The 9353-nt window shown below is 48.8% G+C and overlaps 1 protein-coding gene across 2 annotated transcripts in view; it reads left to right on the forward strand.

Moving 5' to 3' along the window:
- Positions 1-5608, forward strand: part of CNGA3 (cyclic nucleotide gated channel alpha 3) — a 38602-nt gene extending 32994 nt beyond the window's left edge. For both annotated transcript variants that reach the window (XM_005686265.3, XM_018054886.1), the window contains 2 exons: positions 1002-1108; positions 2706-5608. In XM_005686265.3, the coding sequence (XP_005686322.2) occupies positions 1002-1108; positions 2706-4090 (1492 nt within the window). In that variant the 3' untranslated portion in view covers positions 4091-5608. The remainder of the gene's footprint in view (positions 1-1001; positions 1109-2705) is intronic.

Below are 9353 nucleotides of genomic sequence, written 5' to 3' on the forward strand. Positions count from 1 at the left end.
GTCCATGGGATTCTCCCCGCAAGAATACTGGAGTGGGCTGCCATGCCCCCCTCCAGGGCTCTGTCCATAAGGAAGGGCTCAAAGCAGCACTGGTGGGGACCTGTGTTTGAGATCAAAGCAAAGGGCCTGGCACCCTGGAGCCTTCCTAACTGAGTCACAGGAGGAAGACGCAAGAGCGCGTTTTTGCTCTCCTGAGGGGAAGTGGGAGGGGTGGGTCACTCCTGAGCTGACCTGCAGGACGGTGGTGTAGGTAGCAGGTGGTGTTCTCCGCTGGTTGTGGGCTTTCTTGTTGGTTTTCTATTAATTCTTATTGGCGTATAGTACATTTACAATGTTGCGTTAATTCCAGGGGTTCAGCAAAGTGAGTCTGTCGCATACGTACATACATCTACTGATTTTTAGTTTGCTTCCCTGTGTAAGTCATGCAGAGAGTTGCCTGAGCTACACTAGAAGTCTTTATTAGATGTCTTATTAGTTACTTTACATATAGCAGTGTGTAGATGTCCATCCCAGTCTGGACCAACCTCACCCACTAGGGGGCAGACACCAGAGGGGGGCTTTGGGCTTTCTGAGCCGTTTGGGGTGCATGGTGAGCTACTATTTTGTGGGGGGAGATGTGACTTGTTCCATTGTTCATCTCTAGAAGTTGTTGTATCTTTGTTGGCATTTGGCCCCAGAAAGGGCAAGTTCTCAACCCCTTCATCTGACTCTACCACTGAGGCCTGGAAAAACTGCCCCCTCCCCAGTGTGGGGAAGGGGCCATCACTTGCTGTCAAGAGGCAACAGGGCCCACTCTTTGGGGTCAGTCTCAGCTCTTCTTAGGAGGTCTGTGACCTCGAGGCAGAAAAGCTTCTGAGCGCCCGGGCCCCTCATCGAGGCCAGGGTGGGGTGCTGGGGTACAGCACTGCAGGCTGGGCTGCTGGCGGGATGAACTGAGCCCCAGTTTGTAGCGCTGCCCACCCTGGGCCCTTCCCCACACGGCCCTTCTTGCACTTTTCTAGGGCCTGTTTCGATGAGCTCCAGTCCGAGCACCTGATGCTTTGGCTGGTCCTGGACTACTCAGCAGACATCCTCTATGGCATGGATGTGCTGGTCCGAGCCCGGACAGGTGAGTGGGCCTGGGCCCTGGGTTCTAGATCCCACAACATTCAGCAGTCGGGGGTGGGAGGGTGGGGGGCCTGGGGCCTGGGGGCAGGTTCAGGGAGATCCAGAACAGTCGCCCTTGGGGTTCCTCTTTGTGGACAGTCAGAAGAGCCAGGGTATGTTACCCGTGGCTTTCAGAGTAGGTGTAATATACAGAGAACTAAAATCTGAAATAGGGCCTAGGAGGGTGTGATTTCCTTCAGATTAAGACAGCCTGTGAGCTGCGATCCTCTGCCAGAGTGCTGTGCAGCAACAGAATACAAAGGATCTATAGGAAATGAAAAATAACTATCCCCATATGCAGACCACCTAAGCCACACCTCCAGCCCAACCCACAGGTGCACCCCCACCCCCACCCCACTGAAGAAACCAGCCCAGCTTCAGGGAGCCAGCAAAGATGGCTGCGACTTGTCTCACTGCCTAGTGCTGCTGCTGCCCGAGCCCCAGTAAAGCCTTGCTTGAAATCCTGGTCTTTCCTGGTCTGGTCTCTCCCCAGTTTCTGCTGATTAAAGAGTCCAAGGACCCCAGTCAGTAACAAGACCACCTCTAGCTGTGAGCCAGGCCTAAACCCGCACCCATGCCTCAGCCTCCAAGCTGTGCATCCTTGAGGATCCTCTTTCTGATTTGCACAAAGACATCACATAAGCTGGCAGTGGGCCCTGCTTGTCACTTCCAAGGGTTTTAAACTAAAAACTGTGCCGTGGTTGTGGATACAAACACCACCAGATCACAGCACAACCTTGGGCAACTTTATAGTGCACAAAGCATTCCAAGCACATCTTGTTTTCTCGTGAGAACTGCTGCAAGAGACAAGAAGCGCGGGTGGGATTATCTCCATCTTACTGCTTTAGAAACCAGGGCCCAGAAGCACTGAGTGACCAGCCTGTGGGACCCTAACTCCCTGACCAGGGATGGAACCCACATCGCCTGCATTGGAAGGTGAAGTCTTAACCACTGGACCGGCAGGGAATTCCCATGGGCAAGGCCATGCCCCATTAGTAACTGGGAAAGTCAATTTGCTAGGCCATGACCAGTGTTTTTAAAGTTTTTATTGTTAATATTTTCAAACATATAAAACTGAGGGAGCACTGTTAGGAATCCCCATGTACCCTCATCCAGCTCCAACTTTTATCAACACTTTGCTAATTGTGGTTCATTTATCCTCCCACACCCTGTTCTTAGATGGAGGTTTTTTAAAGTGACTCTCAGACAGTAACCATGTTAGCATGTAGCTTTAACCAGGACCCATTCTTTAGAATATAACTTCAATTTATCTCTTAAAATTTAATAATCTTTCTTCACTACTATCTAATACCCAATCCACATTCAAATTTACCCAACTGACCTGTATTTTTAATTGAATAAAACAGATTAGATGATCTGATAGAAAATACCAGAACACGTTTCCTGTGATAATAGTGAGCATGGCTTTTGGAAATTGTTTCTATTATATATACATAAAACCACATCCTGTGTAGTCACAAGGTAAAATATCTTTCTGTGGGCCAGGACCATGAACAGGCAGCCTCTTTGATGCCCACGGGATCTGTCTTCTCCCTTAGGCTTCCTGGAGCAAGGCCTGATGGTCATGGACGCCAGCCGGCTGTGGAAGCACTACACGAAGACCCTGCACTTCAAGCTGGATGTGCTGTCCCTGGTCCCCACAGACCTGGCTTATCTTAAGCTGGGCATGAACTACCCAGAACTGAGGTTCAACCGCCTGCTGAAGTTGCCCCGGCTCTTCGAGTTCTTTGACCGCACAGAGACAAGGACCAACTACCCCAACATGTTCAGGATTGGGAACTTGGTCTTGTACATCCTCATCATCATCCACTGGAACGCCTGCATCTACTTTGCCATTTCCAAGTTCATCGGTTTCGGGACCGACTCCTGGGTCTACCCAAACATCTCCAACCCAGAGTATGGGCGCCTCTCCAGAAAGTACATTTACAGTCTCTACTGGTCCACCTTGACCCTGACCACCATTGGGGAGACCCCGCCCCCTGTAAAAGACGAGGAGTATCTCTTTGTGGTCATCGACTTCCTGGTGGGCGTCCTGATTTTTGCCACCATCGTGGGCAACGTGGGCTCCATGATCTCAAACATGAACGCCTCACGGGCCGAGTTCCAGGCCAAGATCGATTCCATCAAGCAGTACATGCAGTTCCGCAAGGTGACGAAGGACTTGGAGACACGGGTGATCCGCTGGTTCGACTACCTGTGGGCCAATAAGAAGACAGTGGATGAGAAGGAGGTGCTCAAGAGCCTCCCCGACAAGCTGAAGGCCGAGATCGCCATCAACGTGCACCTGGACACCCTGAGGAAGGTCCGAATCTTCCAGGACTGCGAGGCAGGGCTGCTGGTGGAGCTGGTGCTGAAGCTGCGGCCGGCAGTGTTCAGCCCCGGGGACTACATCTGCAAGAAGGGGGACATCGGGAGGGAGATGTACATTATCAAGGAGGGCAAGCTGGCGGTGGTGGCCGAGGACGGCATCACCCAGTTCGTGGTCCTCGGCGACGGGAGTTACTTCGGGGAGATCAGCATCTTGAACATCAAGGGGAGCAAGTCCGGGAACCGCCGCACGGCCAACATCAGGAGCATCGGCTACTCGGACCTGTTCTGCCTCTCCAAGGATGACCTGATGGAGGCGCTCACCGAGTACCCCGAGGCCAAGAAGGCGCTGGAGGAGAAGGGGCGGCAGATCCTCATGAAGGACAACCTGATTGATGAGGAGCTGGCCAGGGCCGGGGCTGACCCCAAGGACATCGAGGAGAAGGTGGAGCACCTCGAGACCTCCCTGGACACCTTGCAGACCAGGTTCGCGCGGCTCCTGGCCGAGTACAACGCCACCCAGATGAAGGTGAAGCAGCGGCTCAGCCAGTTGGAAAGCCAGGTGAAGATGGGCCTCCCGCCTGATGGGGATGCTCCGCAAACGGAGGCCAGTTAGCCCTGAAGACACAGGTGCCCTCTCCTGCCTAACCGCATTCTAGCTTTCCCCACCCTCTGTGAGCTGCGTGGCCTTGGGGCAGAGCCTTGGTTTTCCTCATCTAGACAATGGGACTCTTTATGTCTGTCCCAGCTAAGTGACAGGTTGCAGCGAACTCCTCAAGAAACGCTTCGTGAGGCAGGATTTTGTGAAGTGTGAGATGTCTCCAGGCTAAGAGTATAAAAATGGGAGCACAGAAGTTTTTTGTTTTTTGTTTTTCAAATCCGTGGGGAATATTTAGACTCCTGAACTTCATTTTTTTGTAAATGGGAGGTTATTTACTTAACCACCCCTCCTGCCCCTCACTCCACCACCTCCTGATGAGGGAGTGGTAACCGAAGCTGAGAGTACACGTGGTAACTCAGATTGGATACACGAAACAGCTTGGGCATATTTCGGACTTGGGTATCTCCTCATGTGTTCTTTCATGCCGTGACAGGCACAAAGAACGAAGCCAGGTCATCCCGGCTGAGGCCATTTCAAGTCTGAGAAGCAAATCCAGGTGCCCTGCCATCAACTCCTGTGAAACCAGAATCTGTTTCCTGGCAAAGAGTATCTCCATTAGGGAAAGGGCCATCTCCTAACTCCCCAACAGGCTTCAAAGACAGCCTCTGTCCCAGTCCCTGAGTCGGGGCCCTGGGACAGCCTGTTCTGGCCTGGAGGGGAGAGTCGTGTTGGGAAAGTTTCCCAAGTTGGAGGTCGGAATGGGGTCCTAAGGCAAACAAGCTGACCACTAAGACTTTCAAGAGACAAGACCCTTAGGCCGTGTCTTTCCAAACTGTCCCTGCACCTGGAACAGGAAGCCTCACTCTCCCTTGGGATTACATCCCGAGGCAAAGCTCTTGGACAAGAATGTGCAGAGTATCGACCTGGCTCTTTTTGTTGAATCCAGTATATAATATTACATTAAGATTTTAGAAGGTGTCTATAGATTAGGGTTAATGGTCCATCCTCTGCTTCATACACATCGTAAATTACCCAAGACAAGTCACTCTCCTGATGCAGGGAAGCCATATATGCAGGTTTTCCTGCTCCTCTCTCCAATCTCGTCTCCCCGTCTTCCTTCCTTCCTTCCCTTCTCTTCCTCCTCTTCTTCTTTCTTCCTATGCTCTTTCCTTCTCAGACAAGATGCCCCATGTCCTTTGGAAACCTCGAAGTCTCTGTGGTCTAAGTTACAGTCCATATGCTACATAACTGGGCCCTAATGTAGTTCATACAAAAAGTGCTGCCTTTTCAAGTATGCATTTTGGATTTACATGGCTCTGTTCTGGTTTCTACTATGGATCATTTGACCATTTTAACTTTTTAAAAGAAATTTCAGAGAACTATTAAAGAAAGATCTGGTCCAAGCTCTTATCATCAGCACAATGTAACTAGCAACGTGTTATCAAAATGCACATGTTTTAAAAGCCTTAACTATTAATTCTGCCTATATTCATATTTACACAGGAAAAATAGAGACCTGGATTTAAAAAAACACTGAACGGCTCCTGCTTCATGTTTTTTCATAAGTGAAAACTCACATGGTCACGTACCCTGGGGTATGTTTCTAGGGCAATGAGCCCGGCTTCCCCAAAGGAACGGGCACTGGTGAGCAGGTTTCACACAGGCACCGTGTGAGGGGGTGTGTACAAAAAGCAGGTAAGGAAAGGCAAACAAGCCTGTGACATTCGTCAGAGTGAGTAGCTCAAAGCATTCAGTTATTTAAAATGTGTATCCCAGGCGGGATGCTAAGCCTGTTGGCAACATTTGTCCCAGCTCACCATGGGGGTGGTGGTCGGGCAGTCTAGGAAGGCATGGATGTTCAGGAAGCCAGGTAAGCATTTCCCCAGATTTGTCCAGTGCTTACGCCCAAGAAGTCTGGATAATAAGTTAGAATATGGGCTTCGGTGTGAGGGGGTTGGGACTGCTCTTGTTCAAGGCACAACTCTGCCCCTCAGGCAGGTTATTTGACCTCACTATACCTGGCTTTCCTCACCCGAAAAATGGGAACTACCTTGCCCACCTCGCAGAGTTGTTGTGAACAAACTTTAAAATTATACAGTATAATGAAGATGGCCCTTCAACCTCTTGGGTGCAGAAAATGTCACATTATTATCCTGGAGGAATAAATGAACACAGTTTCATCTAGTTGGCCCTTGGCTGCCGAGGTTGCTAGGAAATTGTCTCAGATTGTTTTCAGGACTTCCATTCACTGTCTTTGAACCTGAGAAAGGGCTTGTGGGCTCCCAGCCCAGCCCGTGTGCTGCCCCTGAAGGCAAGCCCTCCCTCTGCACCGGGTCCAGCACGGGGGTCCACGCCAGGAGATAGCTTCTCTTTGTGCCTTCTATGAGAATCTAAACTCATAGAGGTGTGTTTGTGTGTATGTGTTTGTGTGTGTATCTGTCGGTCTCAGGAAAAACAGTCTCTGAGACAAGAAAGGAAGAAAACGCTGGTGAGCACCCCTTGACGTACAGACTGACTGCAGGCTCCCTGGCAGAACCCTGGGGAGGCGGGAGCTGGCCAGACCTTGCATGAGCAGGCTGGAGCTTTGGGTCTGAGGAACCCAGCCTGGTAAAGGTTCCGATACCTCAAACTTGGGAAGTCCCAGAGCTTCTAGCCCTCAAGGAACCACACTGATATGCCAGGATATCCTGGCAGTAACCAGTAAAAAGAGCATCTGAAATTATTGGTAACTCAACTGGTTCAATACGAGAGAAGACTGCTCCATCCCCCTGAAGCACTAGCCCTCAAATATCTGCTGCTACCAACGCCCTAAGTTAGGCAGGGCCAGAGACTATTTAACTATTTAACAGAGACTATTTAACTATTTAACAGAGACTATAGTAACTTTGTTAAGCAAACTCTGGTCTGTCTAGAACCCCTCTGCCAGAGTTCTGTTAAATGGAAGCCAAGGCAGCTTCCTTTTCTGGGTCTGGGGGCCCAGAAAATACCCCAAGGAAGGAAATGCGAAATGAAAACCGTGAGGAATAAACTGGAGAAGAAAAATGCTTCTCTGAAGTGCAGGAAGTGATTTTGCCTAGTAAAGTTGACAACCCATACCTGTGACGTGGCAACCCTACTTCTGGCTCCATATTACAGGAAAGCTTCCACGTGTGTATACCCAGAGACAGACAAATGTTTACCACACCATTATTTTAATTTAAAAAAAAGGAAAAGAACCAAAATACCAGAATTTAAGAACACCCTTGTAGCCCACAGCTATTACATGAGGGAGGGTGGAGAGCCTCTCTCCTTTTAATTTAAAACTGGAAGCATCCTGCAATCTCAGTCCTAAACTATGCCTTGGGACTGTATCATGGATCCGGACCTCAGGTATGGACTGAGACCGGACCTTGGTCGTGGATGATGCGTCTGCACCTCGGATCTTAACAGAGATGCTGGACATGGATCTTGGATCTACATGTGTCTACTTTGTTCGACATGATGGTGGAAATGAAAGTCGGGGTCAGGAGAAGGTTGAAGTGAGGGTGATGGCAATTATAACCTTGAGAGTGAGACTGAGGGTGTCAGGGTGAATACATAGAAGCTGGTGAGTCTAGGTGAGAGTAAAGGTGAGACTGCGGTGCGGAGTAGGAGCGAACGCAGGAGTGAGGGTCAGCCTGAGGGTGAGAGGAAAGCTGAACCCGACCGTGAGCGTGACGTTGAGCTTGAGCATGAGGACTGGGGTGAGCGTGAGGACGAAGAACATAGTGACAAGTCCTGAGCCTAGACGTGCACGTTCAGCTACACTTGGACATCGGACCTTCATCTTTGACCTGGATTTGTCCAAGTTCTTACAGTTCACTAGACCAGCCAGTGGCCAAGACAGAAGAAAGGTAACTGATTATTCATGGTTATAATTATGTTTTCTTCATCCAACCCAATGAGAATTATGGCTTCAATGTTAAAAATAATCAGTATTTTAACTGTCAGTCCATTTTGAGGTCCTGGGTCCTGGGTATTGATTCCTCCCCACATCCCCAACATTCTATACTGCAAATTTTCAAACATGTAGCAAAATAGAAATAATTATGTGGCTAAACAACAATATACCCACCACCTAGATTCTACCATTTATATTTTAGTGTACTTATTTTATTACTACCCATCTATCCATTCTTCTATCCATCCATTAATGTGCCTAATTTTAAAATACATTTCAAAGCAAATTGCGGCTGCCATTATTCCTCCCAAATACTTCAACATGTGTATCATTAGAGTGTTGTGCTTACAGGTTTTTTTTTTTCCTACTGAGACAAAACGCACGTGTGAACTGTGAAGTACACAATAAGTGCCTGTCCTCTGAGCTCTGATCATTGTACAGTCTGCGACAGATGTAGAGCATTACCAACACTCCAGGAAGTTCCACACTCTCCTTCTCAGGCAACCTCCATTCCACTCTCAGAGGCAACCACCATGCCAAGTTGTTTCTATCATAGACTGATGGTTTTTGAAAATAACAGAGACTTCCCTGGCAGTCCAGTGGCTGAGACTTCTCCTTCCAGTGAGGGGGTGTGGGTTCAATCTTTGGTCGAGGAGCTAAGATCTCACATGCCACTTGGTCAATAAACCAAAATATGAAACAGAAACAATACTGTAATTCAATAGTGACTTTAAAAATGGTGCACATCAAAAAAATCTTAAAAATAATAAAAATGTCTAACAAAAGTTTTATACTAACCTTTTATATGGAGCCCATGTATCAGTGGTCATGGCTCTCAGTGGCTTTTTGTGAATGGTGATGGGAAGTGAGACACAGGATGGCTCGGGCCCTGATGGCTCAGTAAGAGGATCTTGCATTGCTGATGTTGTCGTTCAGTCACTCAGTCGTGTCCGACTCTTTGCAAACCCATGGACTGCAGCATGCCAGGCTTTCCTGTCCTTCACTATTTCCTGGAGTTTGCTCAAACCCATGTCCATTGAGTCAGTGATGCCATCCAACCATCTCATCCTCTGTCGTCCCCTTTTCCTCCTGCCTTCAATCTTTCCCAGCATCAGGGCCTTTTCAAATGAGTCAGTTCTTTGACTCAGGTGGCCAAAGTATTGGAGCTTCAGCTTCAGCATCAGTCCTTCCAATGATTATTCAGGACTGATCTCCTTTAGAATGGACTGGCTGAATCTCCTTGCAGTCCAAGGGACTCTCAGAAATCTCCAACACCACAGTTCAAAAGCATCAATTCTTCCATGCTCAGCTTTCTTTATAGTCCAACTCTCACATCCATACACGACTACTGGAAAAACC

Source organism: Capra hircus, chromosome 11 (assembly GCF_001704415.2).
Source record: "Capra hircus breed San Clemente chromosome 11, ASM170441v1, whole genome shotgun sequence".
NCBI lineage: Eukaryota > Metazoa > Chordata > Mammalia > Artiodactyla > Bovidae > Capra > Capra hircus.